Source organism: Hakea prostrata, chromosome 5 (assembly GCF_041222555.1).
Source record: "Hakea prostrata isolate BN-2017 chromosome 5, UWA_Hpros_2, whole genome shotgun sequence".
Classification (NCBI taxonomy): Eukaryota; Viridiplantae; Streptophyta; class Magnoliopsida; order Proteales; family Proteaceae; genus Hakea; species Hakea prostrata.
Window position 1 is genome coordinate 4,780,555 of NC_142604.1, and position 17,043 is coordinate 4,797,597.

General features: G+C 37.9%; 1 protein-coding gene and 1 non-coding gene across 2 annotated transcripts; one reads left to right on the forward strand and one right to left on the reverse strand.

Annotated features, from left to right (window-relative positions):
* LOC149014565 (subtilisin-like protease) lies at positions 1–13,995 on the forward strand. The gene is made up of 4 exons (XM_089157386.1): positions 1–275; positions 356–436; positions 575–650; positions 12,537–13,995. The coding sequence occupies exons 1-3, from the start codon at positions 111–113 to the stop codon at positions 626–628; spliced, it is 300 nt and encodes a 99-aa protein (XP_089013512.1). The 5' UTR covers positions 1–110; the 3' UTR covers positions 629–650; positions 12,537–13,995.
* An 805-nt stretch (positions 13,996–14,800) lies between these two features.
* On the reverse strand, positions 14,801–14,873 carry TRNAK-UUU (transfer RNA lysine (anticodon UUU)). The gene has a single exon. It is a non-coding gene; the product is annotated as a tRNA-Lys (tRNA).
* Positions 14,874–17,043: the final 2,170 nt, after the last annotated feature.

Genomic DNA, 17,043 nt, shown 5'->3' on the forward strand with positions numbered 1-17,043 from the left:
TGTCGCAGACTGGAAGTCCTCCATTGAAGATTGGAGGGGAGACGAGAAGAAACGACGGATACAGAGAAAAACCATTAGAAATCAGCAGCGAATTCCTGTATTGCATTGCAATGACGAGCAGTTGGAAAAGGACTTTCGGAAACGTGAGATCTTTTGTTGGTAACGCGTTGGGAGGTTTGAAAGGAGGAAGCAATCTCGCTTCATGGGCTGTTGCAGGAACTTTAGCATACTTTCTTTGGGTCAAACCATCTCAAGATCTCAAAAGAGAACAAGAGGTTGCTGTAATTTCTCATATAATTGGATAGTTTCTTTAGTTGCTGAAAATTTTGAATTTTTGGATTTCATATGGTTTCAGGAAAGGGCGGCTTTGGCTGCAGCTGCAGCTTCGGATCCTTATCGTTACGTCGAGAAAAGAAAACCTGTTCCTGATCCTCAGGTTGTTTATTTATTTATTTGTATGTTTTTTTTTTTTTTCTTTCTTTCTTTACAGAACGAAACTATTGTTTGGTATGTAATTTTCGGAAAAATAGATACGCCTCGTTTTGATTCTCCACGCCCACCCAAATTATTTCAGGAAACGGGCTTGATGTATGGAAAGAAGAATACAACCAAGAAACTGGACGATTGACCTATGCTAAGCTTACTAACCAGTGAGTTGGTTTTTCCTTTTTTCATTATTTTTGTGGACTAAAAATTTGCTTACCAACCAGTGAGTTGGTTTTTCCCTTTTTTCATTATTTTTGTGGAGTAAAAATGATCTTTTATTCACGTATGATGATTTATTTAGCCGGTAGATTTTTTCTTTCAGTACGAATTATAATCTGCGTTAGTGGTTTTGGAGTCTTTTGTGATTGTATTTTTATCAATTGCTAGTGTCTGAGGTGCCACTCCTGCTGTTTTGAGTGTTGATACCAGAGCTATCAAATTCTTCCTTAGATTTGGAGGGTTTCTGGTGTTTCCTTGTATAATAATAAACCTGAATAAATCATGTCACATGGTTGGCTGGTTGCTGATCGTTTCCATTACCATTTGTCTTTCATATCTCTCTCTCTCACATTATGGGTACTTTACTTAAGGAAAAACTGTTATCACAATAGGGTACAGCGGAGTATGCAATTATGGGTACTAACATAGTAGGAAACTTAGGGGTTTTATGGTAATGATTCTGTGGCCATTTGCTGAAATGGGCGTAGAAATAGTCTTTTATATTTTTGTGCCCATTTCTCATTTGTGGCTATTGAAATCTTGTATGGTTGTAGCAGAATGAGCATGTTTTTGTGACAAAATGGTTACAAAATCTTTTATGGTATGCATAAAATGGGCAATTTTTTTATATTTTTTGATAAAACCAAATAAAAAAAGTTAAGACACATTTATTTAAACTTTAGCCCACAATTGTTCACAATAAATAAAGTATATACACAACTATTCCCTAATAAAAGTATAAACCCGAGAATAGAATGTATGTTTCATGTGACTAGAGGCAACCCCGTTGCCAAGGCAGTTGAAAAACTAGCCTCCTAGGTTTTGTGTTGCGCAAGACATTCACAATACCATCCCACCCACATTGATACTCCACCTTTCATCAATCTATACAATAACTGGAGGTCAAACAACATATTAACATTACATACAAAATTAGCAAACATTTAATCTTTGTCATGTATAATCCAAATTCACCATTGAATCACAAAAATCTTGGTGGATTTGAACCACCATCTCTTGAAACATGCTCATGTTCCAAGTGTCCTACCAATTGAGCCAAAGATCCATAAAATAGGGTTGTCAAGTAAAGATGTAGTAGAACTACAAGAATTACTTTGTCGCCAAGGGCAAGGGCATGAAATAACACACATCATTTCTTGCATCAAGAAAAAGATCAGTGCTTTTAGACATCATAATGATCATATTGTTGGAGAATAAAATCCATCACAGTGCAGGCATTCAAAAGTTTAGTGCTTCCTTGTTCAGGTGTTTAGAGTCTGCCATACCCTCAAGCTCCTGAGCAAGGAAAAAAATTGAAAAACTAAAAAGTATGGGAGGAAGAGAAAATAAAGAAGAGAGGAGAGGAGACATGAATGGCAATCTGTAAGTAGAGAAGGCCGTATAAACAAGGACACATTTTTTGGCATTGGAAAGCTGGAACTTGCTAAGAGAACACTTGGAGACACTGTTGATTGTGCACAGTTCATATCTGATTCCAATTCTATCCTTTGGCTCCGTTAATCAAGATCTTGAATTTGTATGATTGTAGGGTCACAGAATCCAAAACATAAAGAAGATCGAATCAATAGAAATAGATACAAAACCACATGAGTAATCAAGATCTTGAATTTTAAGTAATATGATTTTTCCTATCATGAGTAGAACTTACAACTAACCAACACCAATTGAACCAAAATAAACACCAGAATAACCACAGAATATACTGCTCATACAATAAAATCAAAATATCAATTGAATGCTATGAAATGCTTACTCATAACCAACCTGAATTGTATGCATGCAGGCTTGAACTCATAGCCAACCTGAATAAAATTTGTACTTGTTGCACCAAGAACTGAGAGTGAAAGAAAAGGACATATGTCACCTATCACCCAACCATACATGAGAGTGTATACTTGCAGGTTGTGATCCAAGACTTCAATTTTAATGGAGTATAGGTGGTTTGTGGATGGCAACCCATTTTCTTTGTGAAGGATTACACCAGAATTAATAGGAGCTAAATTTCTTCTAGCTTGATTATATTGAAAATATGCAGTTGACAAATCTGAAGCTACAGTTGCTATTGAGAAGAAACAACAACATCATGTCCATCACTGGATTTCAGTAAATACTTCCCCAAGTTCACTATTTTGTTAGAAAAATTGTTGGTTTGACAAGTTCAACGCATAAGACACATGCTAAGGATTCAAGATAGCCTCCCTCCAACCATCTTTCTGGTGAACTCACTCAGGTCTCAATCGAAAAAGCAATTGTTTACAGCAAAAACCCAATTGAATAAGTAAAGTTCTATAGAATTTTGCACTTGTATTGAAATCTACACTTTTGTCCAAATTAAGAAGGTAAACAACCCACATTGATTGATTTCAGAGAAAATGAAAAATAGCAACAAATGAGGTTACTCTTCCCCAGATTGAATTTGATTATAACCAACAAATAAGTAAAAGATTAAAACAACCCGTGTTAGGAATCCGAGCAAAACAAACCCATACCAGTGAGGAAAAAGCTTTGCGGCAATGCGGGCCTTCAATTGGATCTCCAACCCTTCAAGTGCTGACGTTGAAGGAAAGTTTGTGTGTGTCATTAACAGAAGGCTTTGTGGATGAGAAATCCAGTCCCACCACGAACCCTGGTGCTCCTCCTTTATTGCAGAAAATGCTACTTTTTCATTTTCTCAGATTTCCCACCTCCACTATTGAAACACCAAGAAGACTCCCCAAAGACTCTCATTCAATACCCTAGCCCTAGAAGCACCAAGGCCACCATCATTTTTGCTCCTGCGAGTCCCTTTTGTTTCTTTCTTCCTCATCGCAGATTGAGATTGGAGAGAGGAGACGGAGCAACACAGGAGCTAGAGAGGAGAACGAGAGCAAGCCACTGTTCGCGCAGGGGTTTAGAAAAGGGGTTGTTCTATTTCAAGTCAAAGACTCCATTGCCCTCCCCTTCTGCTTTGGCCAGCTTCAACAGTACTTGTGTGCCCCCACGTTTTCCTCTAAACCGTGCCCGTGCCCAAGAAGCTTCAATTTGGTGCTTCCTGGGCACAAGCAAAAGTGTGCCAAATAGCCAGTTTGACACATCTCTTAAACTAGCACACTTATTTTTAGACCAGATTACCATACAAGATTTTAGCTATTTCTGTGCCCAAATGAGCAATGAGCATAGAAATAAGTGTGCTGGGATGGTTACCATACAACCCTTAATCTCTAGTGATATGAAATAAGAAGGTTTGTCTAACCAAGCGACAAATGTATCAAAAAGAAAATGGTTCCTACATACCCTTGGTTAGAACAGACATCCATATACTAACTATTCGTTTGCCACATGGATTAGCTGATGTGGCTATTCCTACCCTTGGTAGAGAGGTCAAGATTTGGGTTGACCATGTGTCGAATTTGGGGTCCAATTCAATCAAATACTGTTCAGTGTATCGTCATGCATCCTATGATACTCCAACCACTACTGTTCACTTGCTCATAGCCCCTACAATTTTAAAGCTCTTCCCCCCCCCCCCCCTCTTGACAAACTTCAGAAATGCACATCAAGAACTTATGATGCAGATCTAGCTAGGTGGGTGGGCTGATACCACATTCAATATAGTTCAGTATGGGTGGTGGTGGGCTGGTTAGGATAAGTGGGGAAGCTGCAAAGAATCAGAAGTTGTAGGGATAAACATGTGTCTAGGGAGAAAAATGTCTTTTTTCCTGGTTGGGGTTTGAGGGGAGATAAAGCTTGCACACAGCCAGCTAGCTATTCAAATCACAATAACTCTTCCATTCCATTCAATTTTTGTTGGGAGGTTGTTTCAATGCCTTGACCGCAAGCCACAATTGTGGTACACCAACCGTTGCACCAAGGCCTGCCCCTTTAAAAGACTGCACATTCTACCTAAATAAAATAAACTTCCTGAAATCCTACCAGATCCAATCTCAACCCCCCACCCCCACCCCCCAAAAAAAAATAACAAGATCAAAGAAGTTGCTAGCTAATGAAGCAGGGACTACTGGAAGCACCTTCCAATTGAGAAACATTTTGAGTATCTCAGACTTTTCAATAGAGACACTTGAATACTTCACTCTAATACAGGTGGTGCTGCTGTCTCGAACCGCCATGCTTGGTGGCGCAATCTTGAGGGAGAAGAGAACCCTGGTGAACATGAACACATGAAGCCAATGTAACTTCCATCACTGACATAAGCTGCCCTTGAATGGTTGAGGACAATAGGAATTGGGCCACCGGCGACACTACCCGTGTTGAAGATACCCCAGAAGGTGGATATTTAGGTAACCTTACATTGTGACTTCTAATCTAAAGTCAGAGTGAAATCGTCAATGAATAGATGGGGGCTTCTTTGTATAGAAAGCCAGATCAACATATGCTTGCTTCGAGAAAAAAGATCGATATGCATATCGACAAACAGAGATGGATGTAGTTGCCTGTATCTAAACCATATAAGGTTGTTTTTCCTTATTTGTTCAAGAGCAGGGGCTTTCGAGCAAGCTAAAAAACTACAGTGTGCACTCTTATCATGTTGACCCCCCAAACAAACAGTCTTTTGGAAGGGTAAACAATCATGGTAGCACATTCGTGGTCCCAGTGATGGCCAGCTGCTATGAGCAAAGCTCTGGCAATAATGACAGAAGTTTGGCTTACATGGATTAAAGAATAAAATGATAGAACAGAATCTTTTGCAATCAGATTAGAGTCTCAAAATGCCCATATAAGAAACATGCTGTGCTGGAAGCCAAATTACCCATTGAAACTTAGACCTTCATCTATCTCTGGAACTTCTGGTGTGACCTTGGATAGATAAAAGGCAGGTTCTAGATAATAAATTGCGGAAGATTTGGGAAATACACCTCATCTGATATTCTGATTCCTCCCTTTCTTATTTTTAAAAAGTAATTAGAAAATGAAAAAAAAAAAAACATTATTCAACAGGAAGGGCAATTTGGTTAGGAGATTTTTCTTTTCTTCATGTTAACAGCATGGATGCTTTTGCTGACATTATACAACCTCAGGGAATAGTTCTGCAATTTTGCAAAACTGAGGTATCTTTTCTCATAGGCATGTTAATGATTGAAAGGCAGAATCTCAGAATAGGCAAGTGTATCTGCACTTTGGCCATCTCTGGGAATAAGGGGTGGAGGCAGAATCTTGTCAGAGCTGGTATGTTGTACTAACTCTGCGAATTTTGGGTAGCTTCTTTCTAGCTTTGTGCTTACTGGTATAAATGTTTAATGTTCAACTGTAATGCTTCTTATTTACGTATGTATATGCTAATGGGTCACCACTCTAGATCACCTGCCTAACTCATTGCTTTGTCACCTGGAAATTATAGTGAAGGTTTAAAGTACCAGTTTTGGGTATAGTATTGGGCTATTGGCAAAGTAGTTTTAACACGTACACTGGAGAGACACAATTTGGTAAGATACAAACTGAAAGGCTTAGGATGTGCCTGAAATGCAGTTTTCAAGTGTGAAACACCAAAGCCTGAAATATGGTTCTGAGGTATGAATCACCAAGAACATCAAGGACCAGGCCTGAGACTTTATTGTTTGCAGTTATCATGGATGCATGAACAAAGAACATGCAAAACGGGTACTATGGTGTATGCTTTTTGCCGGTTATATTGTTTTGATGGATGCAACAAAGCAAGGATTAAATTTAAGTTAGAGATGTCGAAATCAACCTTGGAAACAAGAGACTTTTAGTAGGTTAAAGATGGTGTAAATGATCTGTAAGAGTAGTTGCACTAAGAAGGATGATGACATGGTGGAAATTTAGGATAGAGATACCACCAAGTGACTATTTAAGATGTGTAAATCCTTTATACACGAACAAGCTATCGTAGATGATGCTGTTTCAAAGAGAACTTAAGCATAATTGATGAAGTGAAGAGATTGTGACTGCAGTATTGTGTGACTGACAAATTCCTTTAAATAGTTTAGGAAAGCTCTACCGGACTGTAGTCTGGCCTGTCATGATGTATGGGGTGGAGTTTTGGGCAGCTGAAAAGTGTTACATAGTGAAGTTGTGTATTGCAGAGAGGCAGATGTTAAGATGGATGTGTGGCAAAACTGTTGGGAAAAATATCAAAAGACAGTTCACTCTTTTCCCGCTTGTGTAGAAGATCAATAGAGAAAAAGAAACAAAAAAAGTATTTGTGAATAGTGCATATGTGGGGCCCACTTGAAGAGTACATGTACGTGACCCACATGAAAGATAACAAAATAAATAATCATAGAAGAAACACAGACACAACAATATACGTGGTTCAGCTTTGTCTACATCCACGGGTATAATGAGACTTTTACCATAAGAGAGTAGAAATACAACACTTGTACAGTGCTTGGATTTATAACCAAACCCAACCCTATATCCAAAACTGAATACCTCTGTACACCCTCTCTCAACTCACACTCTCAACTCTTGAAGAGTTTCAAACCCACTACTCCAACACAGAAAGCACCTTACTCAACCCTTCAGAACCTTGTACTTAATGAGTTCTCTCGTGAGTTTTGTTGCTCACTTCATATCTCCTCAGGCAAACTCACCCCTTTATTTATAGAGGGGAAAAGAGGTTGAGAAAGAAAAGCTTCTCACGCTTTCTTTCTCTCCTCAATTTTTGTCTTCGTTGCATTAATAACATCTTGACATTTACATCTTTGCATTTATAAGGAGATAAGGAGAGAAGACCTTTAGCCTCCATTAACACATGGTTTTCCTCTTTGTCAACAAAGAGGGCTGAAAAAAGAGATGCAATTTGGTGTGTCCTCTTGTGAGGAGGACACACAACAAACTCCCCCTCCGACTCATAAAGAGGGACAATTGTTTCTTCAACCTGTCAATTTTATTGACATCCTGACCAATAATCAACTTGTTATCAACATAGAGCAAGAGAATAATGAAATCTTCTTCCGAAAATTTGTTAACAAACACACAATGATCTGATGATGTTCTGTTATACCCATCATGATCCATCATGAATGAATCAAACTTCTTGTACCATTGCCTTGGTACTTGTTTCAAGCCATACAAGCTCTTTCTTAACCTGCAGACCATGTGTTCCTTACCTTTGACTTCAAAACCTTTTGGCTGCTCCATGTAAATTTTTCCTCCAAATCTCCATGGAGAAATGCCGTCTTTACATCTAGCTAATGGATTTCCAAATCCATACTAACAAGCTAAACTTAACACCACTGTATAGAAGACATTTTTATTACAGGTGAAAAAATCTCATTGAAGTCAATACCTTTCTTTTGCCTAAATCCCTTCACAACCAATCTTGCCTTGTACCTTTGTTGTGAGCTTTTCTCTTGGGTTTTTAGTATAAACACCCATTTGTTCTTGAGTGCTTTCTTACCTTCAGGTAACTTTACCAGGTCATATGTGTGGTTCTTATGTAGAGAATACATCTCTTCTTGCATGGCTTTCAACCACTCATCTTTATGCTTGCTGTCATTTGCTTCTTCAAAGCATTCTGGTTCACCTGCATTTGTCAGCATAACAAATTGAGTAGGTGAATTCCTAGTAGATTGACGTCGTGGCCTGGTGGATCTTCTTAACTCAGGCTTAACTGGTGGTTTGTGAGCCAATTGCTCCCTTTGTCCACCATTGGTGGGAGTGTTGTTATGGGTCCTCCTCACAAGAGGACACACCAAATTGCATCTCTTTCTTCAGCCCTCTTTGTTGACAAAGAGAAAAACCATGTGTTAAAGGAGGCTAAAGGTCTTCTTTCCTTATCTCCTTATAAATGCAAAGATATAAATGTCAAGATGTTATTAATGCAATGAAGACAAAAGTTGAGGAGAGAAAGAAAGCATGAGAAGCTTTTTTTTCTCAACATCTTTTCCGTCATAAATAGAGGGGTGAGTTTGTTTGAAGAGATATGAAGTGAGCAAGAGAACTCATTAGAGAATTTATTAAGTGTAGGGTTCTAGAGGTTTGAGTGAGGTGTTTTTTGTGTTGGAGTAATGGGTTTGAAACTCTTCTAGAGTTGAGAGAGGGTGTACTGTACAAGTGTTGTATTTCTACTCTCTCATAGTAAAAGTCTCATTACCCCCATGGATGTAGGCAAAGCCGAACCACATATATTGTTGTGTCTGTGTTTATTTTGTTATCTTTCACGTGGGTCTCGCACAAGTACTATTCATGTGGGCCCCACACGGGCACTATTCATGAATACCTTTTTTTGTATTTTTTCTCTGTCGATCTTTTGCATAGGCGGGAAAAGAGTGAACCATCTTTCGGTATTTTTCCCAACAAGTGGTATCAAAGCCTCGTTCGTGTGATTGTTCATAGAAGATGTCGATGGAGGCAAGTGTCATAAGATAGATGATTAGCTTAAATGGGAGCAACTGGATGATATGAAAATACAAGATAGAAAATTTGTTATATTGCAAAGACTTGTATGCTCCTATAAAATGTGCACCGTCAAAACCAGAGCAGATGTCTGAAGCAAAATGGAAAGTCCTAAGATCGAATGGTCGTTGGCTTCATTCGTCAATGGTTAGATGATTCTATTTATCATCATGTTTTTACAAAAAGTTCAGCGCATTCACTATGGCAAAAGCTAGAAGGCCTGTATGAGAGAAAATCCGCCTGTAACAAGGCATTCATTATCAGTAGACTTGTAAATCTCAAATACAAGGAAGGGAGCTTTGTGGCAACAGACTTAAATGAGGTACAAGTATTGTGAACCAACTAAGTTCTATGAAAATGACACTTGATGATGAGTTGCAGGCTTTGTTATTGCTTAGTTTGTTGTCAAAAAGCTGGGAGACATTAGTTGTATCTCTTAATAACTCAGCTCTGAAGGAAAGCTGACGATAAATATAGTGGTTGGAAGCCTATTGAATGAAGAGATAAGGAGAAAATCCTCAATCTCATCTCACATTGAAGCCCTTGTCACTGAGAAGTGGGGGAGAAGTAAAACTAAACCACCTCATCTTTGTGAAAAACCACTTGTAAGATCCAAGTTAAGAAGCAGGATCACATGCTACTACTATAAAAAGGTAGGGCATATGAAAGAAGATTGCAGAAAGCTTAAGGCACGAATTGAGAACTAGAGTGAGGACAAAGAAGATTAAGAAACCATTGCCATTAGCTCAAATGGAGATATTATCTTCGTCTCAACTAGTGACAAGTTTTGTCTCACTTCTACATGCCATGACTAGGATTGGGTCTTTGATTCAAGTGGATCCTTCCTTGCTACCCCTTACAAAGAATTCTTTACCACTTTTGAATCAGGTGATTTTAGTAAAGTAAAGGTGGGCAACAATGGCATTTCAAAAATCATGGGAAAAGGTAATGTGTGCATCAAGACAAATGTCGGATGCCAACTGGTTCTCAAGGAAGTGAGGTATATGTCAGATCTTTGTTTAAATTTAATCTCTGCTAGAAAGGTGTATGAAGAAGGATACCATAACTATTTTGGCAATGGTCAATGGAAATAGCAAATGTTGCACTTTGTACAAAACACAAGTGCAAATATGCAAAGCATAGGTAATTGCAGCAGAGGAAGAGTCCATTGCAGAATTGTGGCATGAAAGACTTGGCCACTTAAGTGAGAAAGGTATGCAAATTCTCACAAAAATGAATCTTCTGCCAAACATTAAAGGTACGCACTTAAAACGATGTGTTCATTGTTTAAAGGGAAAACAACATCGCGTTACCTTTAATAAAACATCTTCAATCTTCCCAAAGAAAAATAAAAATTTTGGAATCAATGCATTCAATGTATGTGGTCCTTTGAAAGTGAAAACTCTTGAGGGAGCTTTGTATTTTGTAACTTTCATAGATGATGCATCTAGAAAAGTGTGCATATGCATTAAAACTAAGGATCAAGTTTTTGATGTATTTAAAACTTTTCATGCCTCTGTTGAAAGAGAAATAGGTAAACTCTTAAATGTGTCCGTATTGATAACGGAGGTGAGTACAATGGAGCATTTGAAGATTACTGTTAGGAGCATGGAATTTGCCATGAACAGACCGTTCCAAAGACATCACAACATAATGGTGTAGTTGAAAGGATGAACCACACCATTATTGGAAGAATAAGATGTATGCTTTCACATGCAAAGTTGGCACAATGTTATTGGGGAGAAGCAATGCACACCACCGTTCACCTAATCAACTTATCCCCATTAGCCCCTTTGAATGGTGATGTTCCTCAGCGAGTCTAGAGTGAAAAGGAGGTATCCTATAACTACTTGAAGGTGTTTGGTTGTAGAGCGTTTGTGCACGTCCTAAAAGATGAACGAACCAAACTTGATGAGAAAGCAAAACAATGTATTTTCTTGGGTTATACTACTGACAAGTATGGTTACAGGTTATGGGATCCAATTGACAAGAAGGTGATCAGAAGCAGAGATGTGATCTTTCTAGAAGACCAAACAATCCAAGGCTTAGCTAAGATCAAGAAGCCTCAACCATATAATGATGATCTTATTGACCTTGGTCCGAACACTTCACAATCGGTGCAAGGGAAGGGGGAGATGTTCAAGAAGGCGATGGTGATAGTGACAACAACAAAAACTTGAAGGATAAACGTGAGAACAAGCAAATTAGAGTGGATTTAGGTGTCACCCCTATCAGTGACAACCTTTGTAAATGTTGTTTTCAGTGGTTTGGCCTAGTTTAGCGGAGGCCTGAGGCCCCAGTAAGGAGGACTGATCTGCTTCAGATTGAAGGAACTAAAAGAACTAGGTGCTGGCCTAAAACAATTATAGGTGAGGTCTGAACATTGATATGCATAGTCTGGGTCTTGGGCCAAGTATGACCTGAGGTAGTCTGCTGAAGGGTTTGAATCTACATGGTTGATACCAAGTAGCTACGGTTTTTCTGATTTCTAGAGCTATCATCTTCCTTTTATGGTTTTTCTGATTTCTAGAGCTATCATCTTCCTTTTACTTCCATGTTCCATTTTCTCTGTCTCACTTTTCTTCTCTCATTTCTTCATTTGAATTCTTCATTCCTCTCAATTCCCTTTGGCTTTATGAGGACCACTCTTCCCCTACTTCCTTTGGAAGAATCCCTGTAGCAAACCCCATTTTACAAGGCTGATTAGTGGTGGTTGTTGTTGGTTAGATAGATAATATGGGCTTTAAAATAGCTTTTTGCATTCTGAAAATACAACCGTCTATTGGTCAATTCAGTGGATTAAGTTCAGCTTTTCCCATTTATCATGGTGAAGATGATTATGATATGATCTGGTTCTTAAGTCTCAACAGCCCAGAATGAAGAATTTTTTTTTTGTTCAGAGATTCCCGATGAGTTTGCTTTGACTTTCTGTATAAAAAGGAAATGGATGAAAAGCTAACAAGAGGGTTTGATGGGGGTAGTGAGCGTGGTTTAAAGAACCATTCTAGGGCCCAAAAGCCATTTGGATTGGATTGGATTGGATTTGGTATCGGTTAGCACTTTCAACTGGATTTGTCTTTGCTTTGTTGGCCAATCCACTGAAAACCACCCATAGTATATAGGCTACTGTACCAGGGTTATAACAGTTAGGATGGTAACATAGCTTTACATATTCCTCACCAAGTTATTATTTCCTTTTGTTACTATTTAGTCCAATATCATATTTGTCTCCACCATAATTCCTTGGGAGGTCTTATAATTCTTTTGGTGGAAGCCCTGAACAATGTAAAGTTTTGTACACACACTGTTTATGATTTCATTTTTCTATATCCCAATGCTGATTAAGTTATATCATGTTTATTGATGATTCCAGCTTGTGGTTCTCTCAAGTTAGTTAACTGAAGCAAATTTGCTTCTATGCTGTTCATTTATAAGTTTCATTTGAATGTCAGCTTCAGTGAGATGGAGAATGCATTGGTGCCAGGTTTCATGTCTTACCTCAACCCATCACCAGAAAAATATAGAATTAGATCTCAGAGTTACATACTACCCATGTATCACCATGGCTTAATTTCTGAGCATTTTGACAATAAAAAAAAATTTGTTTTATTAAATTTTCCATCTAGCTACTCTACCTGTTGGCCAGTTGTAAATTTGTAGATCATTAGTGTCTTTTTATTTTATTTTATTTCCTTCCATTTACATGATGAGGCTGTGTAATGGGTTTAAGTTCAATAAACATCACTTAAACTATTTTGAAATCCTTTCTTTCCAGTCATCTTTTGCGAGGGATGTGATTTTGGGACTGATGATATTGTTTGGTGCTTCCATTACCTGATACGCAGACCTGTACATCAGGCTGTATTGAAGATAAGATCTTATGGAAACTTTTTCAGTTTTTCTTTTTCTTCAAAAATAAGGTGAAAAGAATCGGATATGATTCGTTATGGCGGATCTTGTCGGTATTATGCCGTCCTTGAATTCCCATACTGACCCTGTTCCTTTGGCTGCATCACAGAAATAGTATGCCTTTTGGGTCTAGTATTTCCTTTGAGTAGCACTCTCCCAGTCTCCCACCATGGCTGTTGAGCATACTGGTGTTATTCTCCAATTGCTTATTGATTACAGGCAAGAGTGGGAGATTTTGGGGGCTTTGAAATAGCTTTCTGCACTCTGAAAGTGGAACCATTTATTGGTAAAACTCAATGGATTGATGGATCATGCTGAAGATAATGGTGATATGATGCTTCTGTTTGCCATCCCTGTAGATTATTCTGGTCGTTAGTCTCAACAGCCCACCATAAAGAAAGTTTGTTTAATGGAGATTCTCAACTTGTTTCTCTTCAGCTTTTCATATGGAAGGGAAATAGGTGAACGGCTTAGAAGAAAGTGAATTTGGAGTTGAGATCCTCTACTACCCTGATGGATGGACAAGTGTACAATTCTTATATTTTGCCGAAGAGGGTTATTTTTAAGTGTTGATAAGGTAGACCAAAGGTGCGTTTATCTCCCAAATAAATAATGGAGAGATGAGGGGAACATAGTCCTCTACCTGGATGGATTGAAGATAAATATGGACCTGGATAGTTTTATTTGTTTTTAAAAGTGAATTTTTTTTCTTCAAGTGTTTGATAAAATTTGTTTTTAAAAGTAAAGGCAATATCATAATGACTTGGACCAGTCTAGGGCCGAAAAATCATTGGGATTGGTCAGGACTTTGGTCTCAACCAAAAATGATTTCAATAGTGTTTAAATAAAGCATACTAATTTGTCTCTAGAGGCGTCATAGTGTTTTAAATTTGTTTGTTAGTTGTTATTGGGTTTTTTTTCTTTCTTTGTTTTTGGGTAAGGTCAACTTATTTTTGAGTTATAGTCGTTGAAAATCTCAAGCTCTAGCTTGTCGGTGATAGATGAAGTAAGGATTCCACCAAGTGTTTTTACTTCAAAAAAACATCAAAAATAATTTTATTTGTTTTTTAAAGTGAAATTTTTTTTGAAGTGTTTGATGAAACTTGTTTTTAAAAATAAAGGCAATATCAGCATGACTTGGACTAGTCTAGGGCCGAAAATTCATTGGGATTGGTCAGGACTTTGGTATCAACCAGAAATGATTTCAAGTGTTTATATACAAAAGACTAATTTGTCTCTAGAGGCGTGATAGCGATTAGTTTTAATCTTGTTTGTCTATTAGTTGTTATCGGGTTTTCCTTTTTTCTTTTGGGTAAGGTCAACTTATTTTTGGGTTATAATTGTTGAAAATCTCAAGCTCTAGCTTGTTGGTGAAAGATCAGATAAAGTAAGGATTCCATCAAGTGTTTTTACTTTAACAAACACTAAAAATAGTTTATTTGTTTTTAAAAGTGAAATTTTTTTTTTAAAGTGTTTGATAAAACTTGTTTTTAAAAGTAAAGGTAATAGAATTTTTATGTTTAGCATGTCAAATTGCATGAATATTTTTTCCTTAACTTTCTGAGTTAAACCTAGCTCAAATTACATTAAAGACAAAATTGTTCTGAAAATTAAAGTTTTCATAAGTTTGAATTTATGGTTTAAAAATCTTAAAGTTTTCATAAGTTTGAATTTATGGTTTAAAAATCATTTCAAACAAAACAATATTTTTGTTTTTCAAAATAGAAACACAAGTGTTAGGTAGACAATCATCATGAACGGTTGACCGGATCGGTTTATCGAAATCCTGGCAAGAAAATAAAAGTAGCGCCGTCTGTGGGAATCGAACCCACGACCACGTGGTTAAAAGCCACGCGCTCTACCAGCTGAGCTAAGACGGCTTAGACGTTCTAATCAGTTTCTAAACACATAATAAACGTAATTACTGAGGTGTCTGGATGATCGAGTAGTGACGGTGTTGCGATTGTTCTCATGTCGCTCCGTGGACGACAACATCACGTGAATGTGGGCCCTTCCTGGTCGGTGTCCTCGATCTATCCGACCCGCTCATCGAGTTTTTCCATCTTCGGACTTTGAAGCCGACGTGGCGGCCAAGCACGCACGTGAATGGGACCACCAAGATCTCTCTTTGGGATGTATGTAAACGTTGCCGCATACTCAAGGTCCCACCGTGCGAAGGTCCACAAAAACGGCTATGATTTGCATGTGGACCGGTCTCGACCAATTTGGTGAACCTTGGGTTGAAACGGTTCAAAATGGGTTAGAACTTGTTTCAACAGTGCGTCTGATGGGGTGATGTTTGTGGTCTTCACTATTAGATGAATGTCATATAAATTTCATTAAATTTCAACCGTTCAAAACACCATGTGTACATATAATCAACTTAAGTTAAAAAAAAAAAAAATTAGTTTTTCAAAACGGTTGAGATTTAATATGGTGGCTACCCAAGCACAGTAACGTTAGATGTCTACCTAAGCAAAGATCTGGATGAATCTATAGGCTGTCAGCTTCAAAATTTCTAATTTGCAACCGGTCAAACGGTTGGTTTTGGTCAAGCCTAATTCACCCCTGATGCATCCTAAAACTGATCAACCCCCCAGATTCCTGCAAAACGACTTTAAATGTGGACCGACTCTGCAGTTAGGAAGCCACCTCCGAAGGTTAAGTCAGTAAGAGCATCACCATAGAGCTTTAACGAGTTACAGAACTTGATTGAAAGATGAGAATGGAGGGAAACGATTTAGTTATATTCTTTTCATGTTATGCTTCGATTTATAAAGGGTTTATCTTTTACTATCAATCGTTAGATTAATCCACAAGTCTCATCATTAATCACTTGATTGTAAGGATTTTCTCCCTTGATGATGTTAACTACGGTTTCCATATAGAGCACGATCGCCACATCCCGAATTCAACGGGATCACATATCCTTCTATAACCGTCGAGTTCTTTGGGTTTAATTCTCAAACCGGTCTCGACCGAGGCGATTGAGCCGATCATGGTTCGACCCCGTCGGAAGTTACTTTTTACTTATCAACCCCTATCCAAATAGTCTTCCAGTGCAGTCTCTCAAGGGACCAAATTTGGTGAAACCCAACTAATAATCGATCAACCAATCAGTTGGGGTTTCTGGTTTGCAATTTGTCTTTGGGGCTAACCTGGGTCTACTCCAAACAAAACCCAGATGGTGGTTCTATGGTTGGTCCAATTTTGTTGAATTATCACCAATGAAATATCACTTCCGGTCCAACCAAAAACTTAAACCATCAACCCAAGGGGTGGCTCAGTTGGCAAAAGACCAACGCTTCTACATAGGAGGTTAGAGTTCAAATCCCATCGGGACTAGAGGCGAAGCCCCGCTTATACTAATTATATAAAAGCTCCCCTGAAGATGTAGTCGTGGTGTGCGCAAACTAGCCTGGATGAACCTTGAATCCAAAAAAAAAAAACCTTAAACCATCATGTTAAACTAAACTAAAAGGTATACATGTAAACGAGCACATGGCAACAACCCTACGAATCATGCTATCATTTCTCCCATTGTCTTCCACTAATTTAATAATTTATATTTTTTTATGAGAAAAAGTTTTTCAAATTTTTTGGTGAGAATAAATTTTTAAATTTACGACAGAAAACTCTCGTCAATGTTTACTTAATTCTCTCTCTTCCTGATACTCTCTCTCCTATTTGTCTCGTGGTTAACAATCCATCCACCGTCCATTGATTGATAGGTTTCATATACCATCAACATAGAGAATCCTTTTGTCACTTTGAAATTTTAAACAAATAAATAAATTTAGGGACTCGTTAAATTTACGAAAGATCATTGGTTAACATAATCAAATACATCAAAGCAAAAAAGAATTTGAAGAAGACGACAAAGAAGTAGGTGTCGACCACATGTCTGTCTTTTGCTGAGGAGAAAATGCGTCTTCATTATAACATATCATGGTATAAAGCTATTAATAACTTTACTAAATATGCTTTATGAATTGATTATTAGGTCATTTGAGATACCAAAGGCATTGTTTAAGCTTAATGTGCCATTTC

Bases quoted from the DNA above. Each gene is read 5' to 3' on its own strand.
- LOC149014565 (XM_089157386.1), top strand. From the start codon at position 111: ATGACGAGCAGTTGGAAAAGGACTTTCGGAAACGTGAGATCTTTTGTT. The intron at 276-355 runs GTTGCTGTAATT...ATATGGTTTCAG, and splicing joins ATCTCAAAAGAGAACAAGAG to GAAAGGGCGGCTTTGGCTGC. The intron at 437-574 runs GTTGTTTATTTA...AAATTATTTCAG, and splicing joins AACCTGTTCCTGATCCTCAG to GAAACGGGCTTGATGTATGG.